The sequence below is a fragment of the Artibeus jamaicensis genome, unplaced genomic scaffold (assembly GCF_021234435.1).
Source record: "Artibeus jamaicensis isolate MK-2021 breed Jamaican fruit bat unplaced genomic scaffold, CSHL_Jam_final contig_233, whole genome shotgun sequence".
Lineage (NCBI taxonomy): Eukaryota > Metazoa > Chordata > Mammalia > Chiroptera > Phyllostomidae > Artibeus > Artibeus jamaicensis.
The window spans coordinates 25,963,391-25,982,713 of record NW_026521486.1 but is presented as its reverse complement, the minus strand read 5'-3'; the positions used below and the strand labels follow the sequence as shown (position 1 = coordinate 25,982,713).

The 19,323-nt window shown below is 43.4% G+C and overlaps 1 protein-coding gene across 1 annotated transcript in view; it reads left to right on the top strand.

The window, feature by feature from the left end:
* Nucleotides 1-19,323, top strand: part of GRIN2B (glutamate ionotropic receptor NMDA type subunit 2B) — a 279,080-nt gene that overhangs the window by 215,174 nt on the left and 44,583 nt on the right. The window contains exons 4-7 of the mRNA XM_053661458.1: nt 12,786-12,988; nt 13,748-13,919; nt 14,499-14,652; nt 18,047-18,172. Of these exons, the coding sequence (XP_053517433.1) occupies nt 12,786-12,988; nt 13,748-13,919; nt 14,499-14,652; nt 18,047-18,172 (655 nt within the window). The remainder of the gene's footprint in view (nt 1-12,785; nt 12,989-13,747; nt 13,920-14,498; nt 14,653-18,046; nt 18,173-19,323) is intronic.

Below are 19,323 nucleotides of genomic sequence, written 5' to 3'. Positions count from 1 at the left end.
AGGAATGATTTTATATCCTAGTTTGGGAGAGCATAGTCCGGGATATCCTAGAAAAACTATTTGCTACATACGTAACAGGTGTGTTTGTCCACAATATTGGCCTTTTCAGGCCAAGGAGAGAGGGCAGATGCCAGAGAACCCTAGAATGACTGTTACTGTTGGGGGTCAGTGCTCTCTCGCATGGCCTTCGTGAGGTGTGAGGAAACTATTCTGTGAATTCTACGAGGTACCTTCTCTGACACACCTCATATCTTTTATGACTTTTTTCCTCTGTGGTCTAGTCTCTCTAAATTATGATGTATTTCCAATGACTTTGACCCCTTCTCTTTGTGCTCCCTTCTTGCCTCAATAATTTTATATGTATTTGCAATGTTTATGCCTTCTTTCTTTTCATATATACTCACAACCTTATGCCTTGAATTTTCTGGGTGATCATGCTCTCAACTATGCCGCTTCATTGTCCCTGAAAACACATTCATAATCATCAGAGTTTACATTCAGATTTGTGGTCTGGAAAACATTGTCATTATACTTATTCAATATGTTCCTTTTTCAGAAGGTCTCCCGTTCCTTCCCGTTCAGCCCTTGTGCATGAGCACCCTGCAGTGCTAAACACAGCCTCCACAATCGCACCTGATGAGCGCCTGCTCCAGTCCTGGCTGTCCTTTCTAGCTCCTGAAAATTTAGATAAAAACCTGATTTTCCTTGTTGAGTTGTTTGGTTTATTCAATGTATGGACACGCTTTTAAAATTCAGAGGAGGATCATGAGGAGGATGCGATAAGACTCATCAGGAGGCAAAAGGCAAGAGTGAGCTGGATCAGTCCAGTAGGCATTGTTTGAGGAGAAAAAAGATCACTTCTGGCTCCCAAGGGGCTTCCATGATAACGCGGTGACTTCTAGTGGGTGGTACTGCTTCCACTTTATGCCTTTCATCCTCCTGCTGCTCTGGACCCATCCACCAGTGCTGACAGGCCCGGCGTGTGGGGCCACCTAAGGAGAGCGGCACAGGTGGGCGATTCTGGGTCATTTATTGAGAATTACTACCACATGCGCAACACTGTTCTTATATGTCATCTGATATTTGACACAATAAAGGAGAGGTGAAAAGCAAAGGCCCTGGTGTGTCAGATCGCCCGGGTTCAAGTCACTTGCTTGACTTGGGGCCTCTGACAGGGATCCTAGAGGAACCTTCTGGTCTGAGCTCTTAATCTCGGGAAAGGATTTGTAAAGGGACACATGGGAGTAGAAAGGCAGGTGGGAGGTGTGGAAATGACTGGGCCTGGCATGGAAGCCGTATATGAAGAGGAGCCAAGCGACCCACTGAGTGAGATTGGCTGCAACAAGAAACACTGTGACTGTCCAAGTAAGTGACCCTCACAAGGCCCGGGGGCTGGGCAGGGTGTACAGCCACAAGTCACTGTCGGACTTGACAACAGACACTCTAGCTGGTTGGATCCACGTGAACAAAGACTCCGAGAGCTTGAGTGGAGACCTCCTGCTTCTCCTTCCCGCGGCCCCATGCAGGGAGGCACCTGTGAAGGAATGGCTGTGGAATCTTCCCGTCACTGGTGGCCCAACCTACTTCTGGGTGCCTGATGTGTTCAGAGAAAGCTGATGATCAATACCACCACAACCACTATCATTTACTCAGTGCGTACCACATTCCAGGCATTTCACAAAGTGTTTATGTGCATTATTGTATTTAATTTTTACCAAAACCCCATGAAGATAGTTATAATTATTATCTATTGCCATTTATAGATGAGATAAAGTGCATTATGAGGACTGCTTTGATTATAAAGAATAAATACCCAACTTGAATTAACTTATGCAAAAAGGCGGATTTATTATGAGGATACTGGATTGTCTCACCAGAACCCAGAACAGAAATGCAGCTGAGCCTCTAGGATAGCCACAAACCAGAACTTCGATGCCGTCATTTATCTCGCTCACTCTCACTGTATATAATTGCCTCTGCCACTGGCTTCATTCTTCTGTCTCTCCATTGGCCAGTGTCCTCCATAGGGTGCAAAACACAGCTGCCCAGAGCCTGTGAACTTTACATATTATAGCTCAGGGTGTGGGGTGAGGCTGACTTAATATTCTTTTAGGTTATGAGGCCAAACTCCCAGGGATCTGACCCAGCAGATCAAGTGCCCGGGCCCTCAACCACTCAGCTGTGGCTGGGTCAGGGATGGGCTAGGAGCCGTGATAACATGACGGCTCCCACAGGGTCATGTGCTGGAAGTTGAAGAAAGGGCAGTCTGAGAAGGAAAGACTGAGCTAAGAAAAGGCACAGGGGGGAGAGAGTACTAGCTATCAAGAGAGAAGATGGCTGTTGGGTAGAAAAAAATGGCAGGCATCTACAACACCAAATTTAAGAGCTTAGGGTAATTTATCTATAGTCACACACAACCAAAGCCAGAATTCAAATTAAGCCTTTCAGACTTTAAGGCCTATGTACTTCACTAATATGACACATTAGAATAAAGTAGTGGAGTGAATACATACATATATAACACGTGACATGTACACATACATAAATTCATACATATACATATAAACTAGTGGAGACCTTGCCAACCCAGCACTGAGACCCAGTAAGACACATTCAGAATGGTCAGATACCATGCACTCTTGCTTTACCCTGACAACTTGTCATTTGAAGATGAAGGTAGGGAGTAATGAGAAGCTGATGATGAGCAGTGTCAGTGACCAAAGCCTGTGACCCAGGTCCCCCAAACAGATGACAACAGCCCCTCTGGAGCCCGCCTACATCCATCAGTCAGTTCATCAGCATCCCTGCTGACCTGTGTTCTGGAGCAAGCAGAAGCCTTGGGCGTGTTGCATCTACAGCCCTGTGATATAGGAGGAAGTTTATTCAGAGCAAGTTCAAGGGGTGTCTGCCTGCATGTCCCAGAAGATGGTTCAGGACTCAGTTCTGGTGTTCGAGAGGAGGCGTCTTTTTTGGAAGAAGGTACATCAGAGAAGTTGAGCTCAGCTCTCAGTAATTGAGCTCATCTAGTCCTCGAATGGGACTCCGTGTATTTCTGTCCAAGGATGGGAATGGAGAGCCTGGGAGGAAAACATGTTGAATCTTTCAGCCTTTCTGAGCCTGTTTAGCAAAGTATTTACAAAATGTGCTGGCCTACAAGAAACATCCATCCTGCCCCAGCGAGGGGTCTATGGAGAGAAAGCACCTGGCTCAGTAGGACTCAGTTCAAGGCCTTTGGTAAATCTAAAAGGGTTGTAGCATTTTTATTTTTGTGATTTCAGTTTTTATTTTCACCTGAATGAAAATAGTGCATGAAACTGAAAGAATTGCATGGAGCTTACCCTGATATTTTGAAAAATGAATTGAGTTAAAGGTTTGAGAGGTTGGAGTTTTTTTCAGTATTTCCCTCATGGCAGTTGCAACCAAAAAACTATGTTTCTGGGAGGAAGTTAGGCACATGGGCATTGCACTGATGTTTTCGATAGTGGCAATAACAGTAATAACCAGGAGGGGGAGAAGGAAGAGAAAAATAGGACGTACTTGTATAAAACTAATACTACTAGCCACAGAGAGATGAAATAACTCACCAAGGCCACATGTCTTGTCACCACCCTGACTCCTACTGCCACCTGCTGCCATCCTGCCTGTGTGGCTCCCATGTGGACTTCAGTTGCCACTTGCTCCGAAGCCATTGGATACAACTATCAGTTGTAGTTTCTGGGAGGCTGACGTGAGGGTGGGAGGCTACAGAGCTAAGAGAGACTTCTCAGATCACAGCAGTGTAAGGAATAGGTTAGAAATATTGTTAGCAACATGGCATGGTGGAAGAAACATAGGCTTTTAGAGGCAAAGAAATCAAAGGTAAAACCCTGACTCCCTGGTGAGCTTTGGTTTCATTTGTCTGTCTTATGGGTGTAACATACCTACCTTTTGGGAAGTTGGCAACAATGAAAACCATAATTCTATGTGACATACCTAGCCCATAATAGCTATAGTTACTCTAATATTATCACACCTCTGTTTATGATGTTGTCTGAAATGACCATAACTGTCCACTGGTGCTGAGGGATTTAGCCACTTCCATTCCGGCACCAGAGTCTGCTTCAGCTCACCAGTTTCCCATCCTTGCCCTCTGCAGGGCAGGAGATGAGGAGGAGGGAGAGACAGTTAGAGAACAGGGGTCGCTCAGAGGGTGAAGGCCAGCAGCAGCAGTGGATGGAACAGCCCCCAGTGGCCAGCCCGCCTCTCTGGGAGAGGTGAGGGTCAGCCAGGGGTAGCGGCTGAGGCCTGAAATGGTAACTGGTGTCCTAGTGTCGCTGGGAGAGTCACACGGGTTACAAGCCAAATGGCTGGATGTGCTTCCTTTCTGTGGATTTTCCCAGGGCCACCAGTTCCCGCCTTGGTAAGTGCCAAAGCAGTAATGGGTCAAATTCTGATATGGACATTATTTTAAACACCACCAAGTACATGAAAGATTAGGAGAAGGAGCATCAGGCTGCCCCAGTGGCCCGGTTGCATATTCGGTGCCACAGATCCGCAGGGAACTGAGTCCACCCGGGGCCACTTATAATCTGGATGGCTAAAGAGGCAGGACGTGAAGCAGACTTTACATCCTGTGGCCTTTTCTTGAAAGAACACTTGAGTGGTGTCTAGTGGAGATTTTGTGGAGCATATGGTGTATTCTCCCCTCCAGTGACATCAGTCAATGATGACTGAGAACACACTTGTTCACTGCCATATAAGGGACAAAAAGAAGTAGAATAATATAGTCCCTGCCCTTACATGCTTAAAGACATTCTGAGACAGGATCTGTATTTCAACTATAGCTAACATTTTAGTGGGAGCTGTTGACCCACAAAATGACTACAGAAGATCAAATAGAGCGTTCTGTCTGGGCAGCAGTGGCCAGGGACAGCATCATGGAAGTGATGAGGCCTGAAAAAAAGTGAGAAGGGTCCGGAGCGTTAGAAAAACATGGGAGGGGCTGACGGAGGGAAGACTGTGTACACACAGAAAGCAAAGCTACATGTCAATCACACACAACACAGAAACAGCTCCATGCACAAGTAAAGACAACGAGCAAGTTGAGAGGGGGTAAATTTTTTTGAAAGTGAGGTAAGAAACCAAACACTCTATATAAAAAGACATATTTTACTTGACAAGAAAAAAGTAAAGTTTTATGCATAAAATATACCAAAAATAGTCAGGAGACAAATCTCTGAGGGGAAACGGTATTTCAAGCATATCTGACAGATAAAGTGTGCCTATCATGCTATACCTGGAGCTCCCTAGGAATGGATGAGAAAGACAAGTCATTCAGTAGCAAACGGGCGAGAGGTGTGACCAGAGGGTGTAAGAGGGAATCTGAAAGGCAAGCGATGTGCAGAGGTGCTCCAGCTCACTGCAAGTCAAGGAGACGAAAATGAGAGCCGTCAGGTACCACTTTTTATTTCTCAGCTTGGCAAATGTTTAATAGTGAGAGAAGTCCAGTGCTGGTGAGAATGCAAGCAAGAGTCTTCTTGTGCTTTGCTGATAGAAATTTCGGCTGCTGTACATCTTCAGTAAAGTGTTCTGGCAACATCAAGAATGTTAAAAAACATAAATATCTTTTTATTCTATTTCATTATTAAAAATTAATGCTTTGAAAACACCAACATATGTATTATGCACTTTAGTTCATTATTTTTTAAAATATTATAAATATCAATAAGAATAGGACTAAATAAATTGAGGCACATTCATTACTATGGACTACTATCCAACTACTCTTAAAAGGAATTAGATCTGCCATCTGCTGAACTGGAAGAAAGCCTGTGATGTATACTTAAGTGGAGAAAAGCAAGTTACAGAGACATGTGTATAGCATGATCTGGTTTTGGGAAACCATACACATATATGCACATGCATATCCCCTTCTTCATCTATATGCGTATGTATTTCATATGAATGTAGAGAATCAATAGCCATACAAGGGATGGGGGGATGGATATGGAAAAACAAAGACTGAGCAAAATGAGGTGCTCGCAGGCACCCAACCTTTAAAGGTCCTCAGAGCTAAGTTGTGCAGCTCTGGGGGAGGAGTGGTGGGAGGAGGGCGGTGCCCTCCTACCCTCAGACTGCTGCTCTGTTGGGAGTCTCGGGCCTGACTCGGGCCTGAGCACCAGCAACACCAACACGTGGCCAGCCCAGGTCAGCTGTCTGATGTGACGCCTGTTTGGGACGGGTGCAACGCAGATACGGGCTGCCTTGCAGAGCCTCTGCCTGTCCCTTCAGTTTGCTCAGGAAAATTACATGTAGTTTTGAATTTTGCATTTTCCAAGTCAAATGAAGGCTTAAAACAAGCAGTAAGTGTTCAGTGTAAGGTCCACGTGTCATCTTCAGCAAGAAATAAAAATGCTTTGGTTTTTGAAAAGTAACCTTTAATGCCTAAAGAGGATCTTTAATAAGTGCTTTATTTCAGGATCTTAAAAAAAATGACTTTCTGTGCAGATGAGAGAGGCAGCCTGGGGGGACTGATGTCCTTTGCTCTCTGTGCAAGAACCGCAGCAGCATTCACAATGGCCTCGTCCTGCCGGGGCCCCTCGCTCTTCCCCACGATGAGGCAGACCTTCATGGACGGGAGGGACAAACACGGGCTTTCAGAAGGCATACTGTCCCTGTGGTCTTTTCTTACACATGGCCTTGCCAGGGCCCTATTTGGTGCCAGTGTCATTGCCAGTAACAGAGGAAATTTGTTAGTGTCCCAGAAAGACTTTGAAGTCTGAGATCAACACAGGTTGGTTCTCTTGAATTTTCATAAGGGAAGGCTCAGAGGGTAGTGCGCTCTGGGTTTGCGAGGTAGACGCCCTTCTGAGGAGAGAGCCCTGGCCGAGCAGGTGTTCTTCAGCTTGTCCTGAGAGAACCAAACCAGAAACCCTCAAATGGCCCCACACTTTCCTGAGAAAACGAATCAGGAATACTTTTTTCTTTTGAGAAAGATGATTTCAGCCCTCAAGAGATCTTTTTAAATGTTAGTATGACAGATAACTGCATTTTTTATAGACAGATGTTGTTAAATGTGCTTGTGATAATGATGTTTGTTTAGTGCTTATCTCTAAGGAATTCAGAGCATTTTACAACCACTTTCTTCATTATTTCCTAAGGTTTCCTTCTTCCTGATCATATTTTAATTGTGACTATAACTTTTTCATTCCGTTTTTCTCATGGAATTTTCTCGGAAGGATCTCCTGTTCACCTCATTTCCTACTCTCTGCATTCCCCGTATTACGTCCTCACGTGGGCTGAGACATCCTAGAAAGGCATCCAGGGTTTTTCTTTGTGTCTCTGGCTCCCCCTTTTCTGTTTCCTATTGTTCATCAGTCTTAAAAACGTTCTCATTTATAATATTTTCACTATACTCCCTCCCCCTTAAATAAACAATTGCTTAAAACATACCTTATTCTTTTACATAAATAGTCCCTATTTTATTTAATTTTAGTTGTTCATTTATTTCTAACTGACTTGCTCCACAGAAAGGCTCAGGTAACTAATTTGAGGTAGCTAAACGTGTTCTTTAACATGAGCGCTGCGTGTTGGCATCGTGAATCTGATATTCATAGCGGATTTTTCTTCAAAACTGTTTCTCCTTTTAAATTCCAAGGAATTTGTTAACTTGCTTCTTCAGTGCAATAATCCATGAAGATATAACAACAAAAAAGTCATGACTTATGACAAGCTAGTCTTCTGTGTGTAGATATCTATATCTATATCTATATCTATATCTATATCTATATCTATACACTTCCCCTCCTTCAGAAATTAAGCACTAAGAACAGCTTTCTTTTTACTTGCTCTAATCAGACCGAGTGCAGTAGAAAGTCACTGTCCGAAAGAGCTCCTGGGGTCATGAGATTACGTGGAAGACACCTTAGAACTCACTCCCTTATTTTACAAATGTACAGAGGCTCAGAGAATGTTATTAAGAGAAATGCGTCCATGATCACAGAAACACTTAGGGGCATGTTTAGAATTTAGTTTAGGAGACAAGATATCTGAAAGTTAAAAAGTCACCAAGTAAAGTAGTATATATCATGAAATAATGAATGATTTGGTAACTGTGGACCGAGGGGAGCTGGTGAATGTTTAAGAAGCACCGGAGGCAGGGGTGGAGGCAGGAAGCCCTGACTTGTTCTGTTTCATGGTGCCCAGTCCGTTGGGAAGAGATTAGTACAATCCAATTGGCTCTTAAGCGTGATAGAGATTGGCTAGCGTGATCAGGTCTTTAGTGAGGAGGAGAGCTGAGCGAGGCCATGTGTCCACACACACCGTAGCTTTCAGCTGTGAAAGAACATCTTTGATCTTCGCATCAAGCAGCTGCAGGACTACAACGCTGCTCTTGCTGTTACCTTCGTGGATGAAGCACTCTTCACCTGATGAGCTGTTATTTACATTTCAAGGCCCAGCTCAGAGATAAGGATCTTCATCAAGCTTAGCCCTGACCCCTTCTGAAATAATCACTTCCACTCTGAATCTCAGAGTACTTTAATTGTACCTTTTATTAGGGTAATTACCAAAGCCTAACTTGATATTGTTGTCACTAGATAGTGTCTTGCTCCAGGAGACTGACCTTGGATACAGGGACTGTGTCTTCTCTCATTGCCAGAGCAGTACTGTGTGGCAGGCAGGAGCCCAAGCTCTGCAGCGAGCCTGTGTGCCTCACATCCTGACGCTGCACTCACTCACCTCAAGACTGAGCAAGTCACCAAACCCCTCTGCTCTGCTCTGTAAAATGAGAAATGAAATAGTAATCTCCATCTCACGAGTTTGCTTTGACGATGAATGACATTACTAGATGTGTTCAGTGATTTGCACATACTAAGCCCTCAGTTAATGTTACCTGATGCTGTTATCTCTAGCATACAGCCAGTGTGCCTGGCACAAATTTGGTGTTGTTGGTTGAATTGCATTGAAGTGAGGCAGGAACATAATCCAGCTAGCTTGACAGGAAGTTGGGGAAGAGTGTGCCAGAGGGGACTGCATGAACACATTATTGTTGGATTACTGAGAATGATATGGTAAATAAGAGTCAGTTGATCATAGAATTACAGGATCAGAACCTCATTTTCCAGCCGTGGTATGAGGAACACAGAGCAAGGTGTTATCATCTGTGCCCTCCCCGCATCCCATGTGCTTGACCCCGTAAGTCTGTAAATATATAATTTGTTGTTGCCATACCTTGTGTAGTCTGTTGCAAATTTCAGTATCTCCTTTTCAGTACTGTGCAATTGCTTTTAAAAAATCTAAATGCTAGACTTTAAATATAAATACTGTTAAATTTCATTGCATATGCCAGTTGGTTCACTCTGTTAAGCCAATTAATTCATATTGCTTCCAACCTGACTCTGCAGTGCAGTGTATCTTCTGTTCTGCTGAGCTCTGCATCTGCAGGTTTGTGATCATGACTTCTAGTTGTTTTCTGAAACACTGTACAGGCCACTTCTAAGAACAGTGTTCCCTGACATGTCACTACAGACCTCTTTCAATGTTGGCATTGATTCATTTAAAAAATCCTTTTTTCCCCCCTGGCTGGTGTAGCTCAGTGGATTGAGTGCAGGCTGTGAACCAAAGGGTTGCCAGTTCAATACCCAGTCAGGGCACGTGCCTGGGTTGTGGGCCGGGTCCTCAGTAGGGAGCATGTGAGAGGCAACCACACACTAATGTTTCTCTCCCTCTCTTTCTCCCTCCTTTCCCCTCTCTCTAAAAATAAATAAATAATCTTTTTTAAACAGGATTTTACACTCCTTTGAAATCTAGAAAAGTATATAATAATCTATGTTATATTTCATCTTGTTCATAAGGGTGTCATGAAAAACTTTGCCAAAATGCTATGCCTGCAGCATTTTTGTTTCACAGATATAGGAAGTCTATCAGAAAAGAAAATGCAATTAGCTTCTTGAAACCTGTTCCTGATTAACCTGTGTTAGCTCCCAATACTAATAACGTACTTTTCTTTTTTTTTTCTCTTTTCCCTCCCCTTATCTATTTTCTATCTACTGTCTGTACTACTTATTTTCTGTACCTTCTCCCCCCTTCCCCTCCTCCCACTCCCCTGTTGCTAACCCTCCATGTGATCTTCATTTCTATGGTTCTGCTCCTGATCTAGCTATCCTCTTAGTTTGCTTTTGTTTTAGGTGTGGTTCTTAATAACTGTGAGTTTGCTGTCCTTTCACTGTTCATCTTTTTTATCTTCTTTTTCTTAGGTAAGTCCCTTTAACATTTCATATAGTAAGGGCTTGGTGATGATGAACTCCTTGAATTTGGTCTTATCTGAGAAGTACTTTATCTGTCCTTCCATTCTAAATGAAAGTTTTGCTGGGTAGAGCAATCTTGGTTGTAGATCTTTGGTTTTCATGACTTGGAATACCTCTGTCCAGCCCCTTCTTGCCTGTAAGGTCTCTTTTGAGAAATCAGCTGACAGTCTGATGGGAACTCCTTTGTAGGTGACTGTCCCCTTAGCTCTTGCTGCTTCTAGGATTCTCTCCTTCCAACTTGAACAAAGGATTCATGTTTCGAAATAGTGAAGTTAACTACATCAAGGTGGGTTAGGCTCAATGCACAGACCTAGGTGAGAAGTTTGGATACAGTCCTGAGGGTGATGGCAGGTTGTTGGAATTTGCGAGTTGGTATCATATGATGTAATAATGTTTTAAAAAGAGTCATCTGGCAGCAGTTCCTCTAGGAGAAACCTTATGTGAGGTTGAAGTTGCCTGCAATAATCCCAGAATGGGCTGCTGGACTACTGGGCTAGGCTAATAGCAACAAAGATGAAAGAGAATAAATTTGGATTTAAAAGGAAAAAATCTGAAGGAATTATTGTAGGAATAAGATCAATGAAATAAATAAGAAAGGAAGAAAAGGAAGGAAGGGAGGAAGGGAGGGAGGGAGGGAGGGAGGGAAGATATTTTAGGGCTGCCCAACATTTTTCACATCAGTGAATATGCAGAGAAGAATATTACTTTGGCCACTGGAGTAAATAGGACTGCTTGTAGATGGAGGTGACCCAATATCATGGCTCGCTCCGCAGGGTAGGGTTTTCTCTTCCCCAAGCCCCAACTCCCCCTAACCACAGACCAAAGACATTGATATCTCCACATGGCTGGTAAGCTATTTGAACATTTCTTCTTTAGAAATAAGTAGTCTTAGCAATAAAAGGAAAAACAGACTTGCACTAAAATGAGGGCCAACAGTACAGAAAAGACTGTACATATACAAGAAAGCAAACATTTGGATCTATATATAATTCTGAACACAGAAGTGAAATATGGCTTAGACACTTGGAAGAAAACTAATTAGCATCAGGGTTAATTCCAAACAAGATGGCTCAGACCAAGCCACCACCTGTGTTCTAGTGACGCAGTAAGAAAGGGGCAATTGTTGTGTAGGCCTGATTTGGGCCTCGAGATAGGCAGCACCTGCTAGACAGGCTGGAGGGAGATGCAGACCCCACCTACTGCGGCACTGGGCAGAACCTAAGTGTAGACAAAGGAGAAACAAAGGGGAGAATTTTGGTTGTGTGTGAATGTGGAAATCTAAGCTCATTAATCTAAGCCTGCTAGAAAATTTATGAAGTTCTGCCCAGTTTTGGCTCCTTATTGGTTTAATACATTTCATTGAGTTAATACATTAGGTAGTTTTGTAGTCCTGATACTTTACCTGCACATCTAATTTGCACTGCTATATGGAGGAAATTATAGACTGGGAGAATGCAGGAGCTTGCGATCCATAATTCCCTGCGATAATTGAAGATATTCAGTTATAGAAGATTAAAAGGTGTTCCCTCTTTCTTCAATAAACTTAATAACAGGGTGAGAATGAGAACCCACCAGCGAAGTCATGCAGATTCTACTATAAAAACAGGAGCGAATGGCTCTTTGAAAGATAATGGAACCCACGCATTTCTCCTGATGACTGGCAGCAGGACAACCATGAGCGTGACTCCAGGGGGCATCCCCCTATCATATTGGAGTATGTGTGATTGGCGCTCCCTGAAGTTGGGGTGCACAGCCTGTGTGGCCATATGTGACAGCTCACAGAGAGACCTGGGGCTTTCACCCATCCCGGCAGGTGCACACCTGCATTGACCTGTGGCATTCGTCACCAGCCCAGCCACACTCCCTCCCCCAGCCAAGCTGGGTCAGTTTTCTTTAGTCCTGACTTACCATTTTATTCCAGTTCAGATCTACCCCATTCTCCATGTGGCTTCCCTCTGGACCTCTGTAACAAGCCAAAACACATCCTTCTGGCTCATTTGTTTCAGTCATTCTGTGACCTTTCTAAAGCTACTTGCTGCTGTCACTATCATGTTCCTTGTTATAGTTAAATAGAAAAAAACCAACAGCGACACAAGGCAGGAAACTCTGGCATCCTCCCAGTGCTTGGTGCAGACTTCAGTTTTGGCACTTACCACACATCACTGTAAACATTTGTTTACATTTCTGACTCTGTCATTCATCACGAGCTTGACGGAAGTCAGAATGATGCTTCTTTGAGCCATAGGTCTAGAGGGTGCCTGACACATGGTCAGTCTTCTTTTAATGTTCGGTTAAGGAGGTGAGTACATGAATGGATTACTTTTCTTAGATTTGGGCATGGTGGCCTCATTTGAGTATGTGGTTTAAAAATGATTCTTTTCTCTATTATGCACAACACCTGCGTCCATTGGCCTTTCTTTAAGTCTTCCTGGGTCAGGGTAGGAGAGGCTGCTATGTCTTCACCGGAAGTTTCTGACTCTTTTGTTTATCCCTGTGCAGGTGGGGAAGTGGAAGGACAAGTCCCTGCAGATGAAGTACTACTTGTGGCCTCGAATGTGCCCCGAGACAGAAGAGCAGGAGGATGACCATCTGAGCATTGTAACGCTGGAGGAGGCTCCATTTGTTATTGTGGAAAGTGTGGACCCTCTGAGTGGAACCTGCATGAGGAACACAGTCCCCTGCCAAAAACGCATAGTCACTGAGTACGGCAATTTCCCCAGTGGCTTTGGGTGGCATAGGATGCTAGGATCTGACCCAGCCATAACACTCGGCTGGCCTGGGACCTGAAGCATAGAATGAGTTGAGCACCATGTCTGATTTTCAGTTGCCCTTGAGCAATGGGGTTACTGGCAGCCCTGGAGTCAGATGCCTGGTTCTGTCCAGACCATGACCTGGAAGAATTTCTGCTAATTATGCAAATATTTCTTTGGCCTTGCCTGTTCTCAATGACTAAAACCTCCAGTTTATGGAGATTCAAGTTTACATCGATATTGAAATATATTTTAGGGGGCCAGCTTGTCCTGAAATTTTGAGATTTAGAAACATCGTAGAAGTCAGCATAACGGTTCTCTTTGGTGAGGGTGGGATGTGCTTGCAGGGAGCATGAGAGGCCTCCAAGGTGCGGGTAGCTTTGCTGTATCTGGATTTGAGTTCTAGTTAAATGTGTGGATTCAGTGTGTAAAAATTCATCCAACTGAACCCTTAGGATATGTGCACTTTCCTGATGTAATTATACTTCAAAGGAGCCTGAAAAATTGTGAGAAGACCTGGTTTACTGCAATGAGCTAATGAGAGAATTGCAGTTCTGTGGTCTGATTTATTCCCTTACTTAGGTCTGATACAAATTGTGCTGAGCTGTGAGTGGGTTCGGAGTTTTAGTGGCAAAGGGTACTATTTTGCTTCTTATATAAAGCCTTATCTTTTTGTTTGTTTGTTTGTTTGTTGTCTCGTTAACGGCTTAGGAATAAAACAGATGAGGAGCCTGGTTATATAAAAAAATGCTGCAAGGGGTTCTGTATTGATATCCTTAAGAAAATTTCCAAATCTGTGAAGTTCACCTATGATCTTTACCTGGTCACCAATGGCAAGCATGGGAAGAAAATTAATGGAACCTGGAATGGTATGATTGGAGAGGTGAGTGTCAGGAATGAAGGGTTGTTCCATTTTTCACTTAGTTTGTTTCACTTAGGTATGAAAAATGCTCATTTTATAAATCTTAGAACATAGTAAATAGAATATACTCTTCCCACTGAATAAAGAAAACCACTGGAGGGCTATGAGGTATTTCCCTTGTGGTGGACCCTTGCCTTCCTGAATGTTCTTTTTTAAAAATCTTTATCATATTTTTTTCTATTACCATTTAGACCCCTTATAGCCCTCCAACCCTAGCAATCACCACACTGTTGACTATATCCATGAGTCCTTTTTCCTTTTTGCTCAATCCTTCCACTCCCTAACCCTGACTGGTATAGCTCAGTGTGTTGGGTGTCACTCCATGGACCGAAAGGTCTCTGTTTGATTCCTGGTCAGGGCACATGCCTGGGTTGCAGACCAGGTTCCAAACTGGGGACTTGTGAGAGGCAACCAATCAATGTTTATCTCATACATCAATGCTTCTCTCCCTCTGTTTCTTTCTCCTTTCCCCTCTCTCTAAACATAAATAAATAAATCTTCCTGAATGTTCTGATTGGAGCATTGTGCCTTTCTCCCCAGGTGGTCATGAAGAGGGCCTACATGGCGGTGGGGTCGCTGACCATCAACGAGGAGCGATCTGAGGTGGTTGACTTCTCTGTGCCCTTCATAGAGACTGGCATCAGTGTCATGGTGTCACGCAGCAATGGGACTGTCTCACCTTCTGCCTTCTTAGGTAGGTGATGTGCTTGCAGGTGTGAAAGAAGTAGACAAAGGGCAGGTAGATGGAATGAGGCACAGTGAAGGAGCACATGGCCAGGCTCGTTCAGCCAGGAGGTGCTTTGCTACGAGCTTAGCTCAGCTAGGATTTCATTTGGGGGCTTCAAAATGGATTATTCTCCAACATAAACATTGAAGAGCACCCCCCAATGAAAAGGCATGATACCTTAGAAGAACCATTTCTGTACTTTAGCCCCATTCCTCCTTTATCCTGGGATTCCATTTCCTTAACCACAGAAGACGATGTTTCAACAACCTGATCTTTGGAGCTGCTTCCTACTTTAGTAGTTTCTAATTGTGTGTATCATCAGCATACCTATGATTTTAAATTTTCTTCAAGAATCCAGCCCAGTACTACCTATGGAGGTTCTGTGTGCTCACATGACTTTTCTGAGGCTTTCTCAGGTAAAGCTGGTCTGCTCCTTGTCCACATCCCACTGCATCCCGTCCCCCACCACTCAGTGCTTCCCCGCTCCCCAGGATTGCGTAGGTGTCAGAAGCCTTGGTTATGCTGTAAGGCTGGGTGAGACAAGGCCACGATTTTGATCAGAGAAACACTTTTGTGAGCTCAGATCCCATATTTTTTCAGAGGCTGTGAGAGAAAGAGTTTAGAAATTAAAATGTCATCTTGAAAACAGCGCATGGGGCTAGGAGACAGGAAGCCTGGTTTGGGTATAAACAAGCTGTAACCCCTTGGACAAGTCACCCTTTCTCTCAGAGGCGTCAACTTTTTTTCATGAGGATATTGGATGGACAGTGGCTAACATTTCTTTAAACCCTATGCAAGGGTTGGTGGGGAGCAAGGGTGGGAATTATTCAACTAATGCACTACAAATTGATGTTAGCGGTTCCCAAGAATATTCCTATAATCTACTCAGTTTTCTCAGCCAACGTTCTTTTTTATAGTGAAGCAAATTCTGACTCTGCCAATTTTATATGAAATGTTATTACATAGCACACATTCAACACAGGCATTAATCCTCAGAGCAGTTTTATGTATTTTATTTGTATTTTCCTTTACAAGGATATTCAGAACATTAAGATATACAAACAAAACTGCAATCCGTGCCCTGGCTAATGTGGCTCAGTGGATTGAGTGCCAGCCTTGGAATCAAAGGGTCACTGGTTCGATTCCCAGTCTAGGACACATGCCTGGGTTGTGGGCCAGGTCTCCCGTGGGGGGCACGTGAAAGGTGACCACACATTAATGTTTCCCCCCTCTTTCCCCCTCTCTAAAAATAAATTAAAAATCTTTTTAAAAACCCTGCATTCTGATCCTAACCCTGTTGGCAGAGATCTAACCTTAGCTTCTGAACTGGAAGAGCCAGTGATAAATCCAGTGATAAATTGGGATAGCCCTAGAATGACATAGAAATGCCAGGCATTTGTGTGTTTGTGTTTGGAGGAGGATCGGTTAATTACAGGGGTAAGAGAAGACAGTATTTATTGAACACCTACTATGTGATATATCGGGCATTATTGTACAAACTTTGACTATGTGATCTCAGTGATGCTATCATTATACCCATTTTATGGCCTAAGAAGTGAACCCCAGGTTGCACAATTTTCCAACAGTCTCTCAACCAGTAGCAGGCAGAGCCAGGATTAAAGCCCAGATGTGGTTGCCGTCAGAGCCTGTGTTTTAATACACAGCTTGAGGTCTGAAATGTGGTCAGAAACGAAGATGTGATAGGATACAATGGGAAAGCACAAACTTTTGTCCTCAGTCGACCTCTTCATGACCCGGCCTTGCCACTTTCTGAATTTGAACTTGGAAAGGACCTTGACCTCTGAGTGTTAGTGTACTGCTCTGTTGAACAAATATGGTAGTCCCTAATGAAAGAGCCATTATAAGAATTATATAAAATATGTGGAGAAAGCACTTTCTAAATTGTAAAGACCAATGCAATTTGGGGGGGGGGGGCAGGTAGGTTATATATAGAAAGTTTCCCTAGGCTTAATGGGAGGAAAGAAAGTATAGAGAAAACACTTTCACTCAGTTATGCCCCAATTTTAAACAAGTGTGAAATCAGGGTAGGATTGCAGTCAGTTAGAGCCAACAGGGAGATTTGTTGTCCACTCTACTGCATAGAGGCGTTGAATTATACCCTCCCCCTCCCATGTCCGGCTGTCACTGAAAGGTTTTACACTTCACCATTGGCATGTGCCTTATCAAAGGCCTTTTAAATTGATTAAGTGACCGGGCTTGTATAATTCCCTTAGGAGTTCACAAGTAAAGATTTCAAGTAAGAAAATATTTTCTAATTTTCAGCCATTTTTCTCCCTTTTCAACTTCATCTTTATTAATAATTTGGCAAATGGAGAAAGCAGGATGTTAATTCACTTAGTTATGGTTTTACAATGTGATATGACAGCTAAAAAGGACAGAACTATTTTGAGACACAGTTGAGGGAGCATTGTATCATGGGACAGAATAGTAATTGTCCATTTTTATAGAGAGATGGCTCCTGGAATATAGTGTTCAATTTCTGGACACCTCTGAGCCAAAGAGACTTAGACCAACTGGAAGGAGTTCAGCAAAAGTGATTAAAGAAATTAAAGAAAGCATTGTGGAACACTATTTTTTCTTTTGCCTGATCTTGTCCCATCAACCATGTGACCTGCTGATAGGGACTAGCTTATAGTTGTTTAGTTAATTATAGCCAAAGTGTGTTTCCTTATCCACTGTTGTAGACATTGATATTCAATGCAGGTGTATTTTTTTAACACTGACTTAAATTCTCATACCCTAATGATGTCTAATAAAATACATAAATTTCAGTGGGCCAAAAAAGCACATTTAGGAAAGTTTAAGAGAAGTGAGGGAAGGGAGACATTCATTGTATGTAATTATTAGAGAACTAATACTGGCCTGAAATGCTGTTGAGGATGAATTTGGCCGTAAGGCTCAGAAGCACTAGTGAAAGCTTTTCCGGGTCTCCACTGTGTATTGTGACCATGTAGATGAGATCACAAACCAAGAATCGGTCCAATGTGATCCATTGACTCCATCACTTCCTGCAGTTTTACCACTTACCGAAAGACCCAGATACTGGTCCAATGGCAGAAACTGTCTCTACAGTCTCAAAAGTTCACAGGCAAGAAACTGTCCTTTTTACATGTTGGAATGGAAATAAACCTTGACATGCCCATGGAGGAAATAGAGATGCTCAGGCACCGCTTCCTACTCCTCCCCAACCTAAGCTGTGGCTGTCTGAAGGGAGGTACACATGTGTAATTTGTTTCTAAAAAAAATCCATGTTACATGAGTGAATACATATGCAAATTAATTAGAATCTCTTTGTGCTCTATTTTAACCTTGAGCACTGGTTTTTGACTTCCTTCCCCAGAGCCCTTCAGCGCTGATGTCTGGGTTATGATGTTTGTGATGCTGCTCATTGTCTCGGCTGTGGCTGTCTTTGTCTTTGAGTACTTCAGCCCTGTGGGTTACAACAGGTGCCTCGCGGACGGTAGAGGTAAGGCCATCGTGACCATTGCATCTCAGCAGTTTTCTTGTTCTCAATCTGTACCCTTCATTTGCTACCTGCCTTCTCCTTAATTTACCCATATGTGGAAACGAGCCCTCAGCCTTGTCACCAGCTCGATCACTCACTAGCAATACCCCAGTGAAGATGTTAGTTTGAATCTCTGTGTCCCCTCCCTGTCTCAAGCCTGACACCAAACCCAGTTCCACCCCTAGGAAAATGGGAGGAAAGCTGGCAGGCGATGTGTGTCAAATAGCACACACACGTAAGAGGAAACTCTTTGATAACCTTAGGCTAAGAGCAGTCCATCTGATTGGAAGGACTAACAAGTCAGACTATACCCAAAAATTAAGAATAAGGAAAAATAGGCTACCGCAGAAGATAGGATAGTTGTGGCTGAAAGAGTTTGCCCTGGCCGGTGTGGCTCAGTTGATTGGACTGTCATCCCTTACACCAAAAGGTTGGGAGTTCGATTCCCGGTTGCAGATTTGATCCCCTGTCAGGGCGCACATGGGAGGCAACCAGTCAATATTTCTCTCTCACATCAATATTCCTCTATCTCTCTCCCTAAAATAAATGAGTGTATTTTAAAATCTTTAAAAAGAGAGTTCTCTGTAGCTAAAGGATCACCACTGAGGCACAACATTTCTAAAGCATGTGTCCTGCTCTGCCTCTCTGCCAGGTGGCTAGCTGACATACAGCAGCCAGGAGATGATAATTCTCACCCAGTGCCACTGCGGGCAGTCCAGTTTCTGGGCCATGTGGGTCCAGAGATGTGAGGGCTGCCCATGTGTTTGAGGCATTTATGAGATTTCACAAAACGTTCACTAGCTTTATGAAGGGCTCATGGGACCCTTGTAAACAGGTCTTCTAAAACTTCCTGAGAACTCCAGGGTTAAAAAAATATTGTACCTTTTCTGAGTCTTCCCCCATTCAGAATGTGGTCTTTATCCTGGAATTATGCCTTCCAGATGAGACATTCTTAGATTCTGAACCCTGGCAACACAGAAGAATTATCTGTGGAACACTTAAAAAACAAAGTTGCATGGACATCACTTTTGAATATTCTGATTCACTAAGTCCAGAGTGGGGCTTGAACCCTTGAATATTCCAAAATAGTGGTTCTGTACCTCAGTTGCATA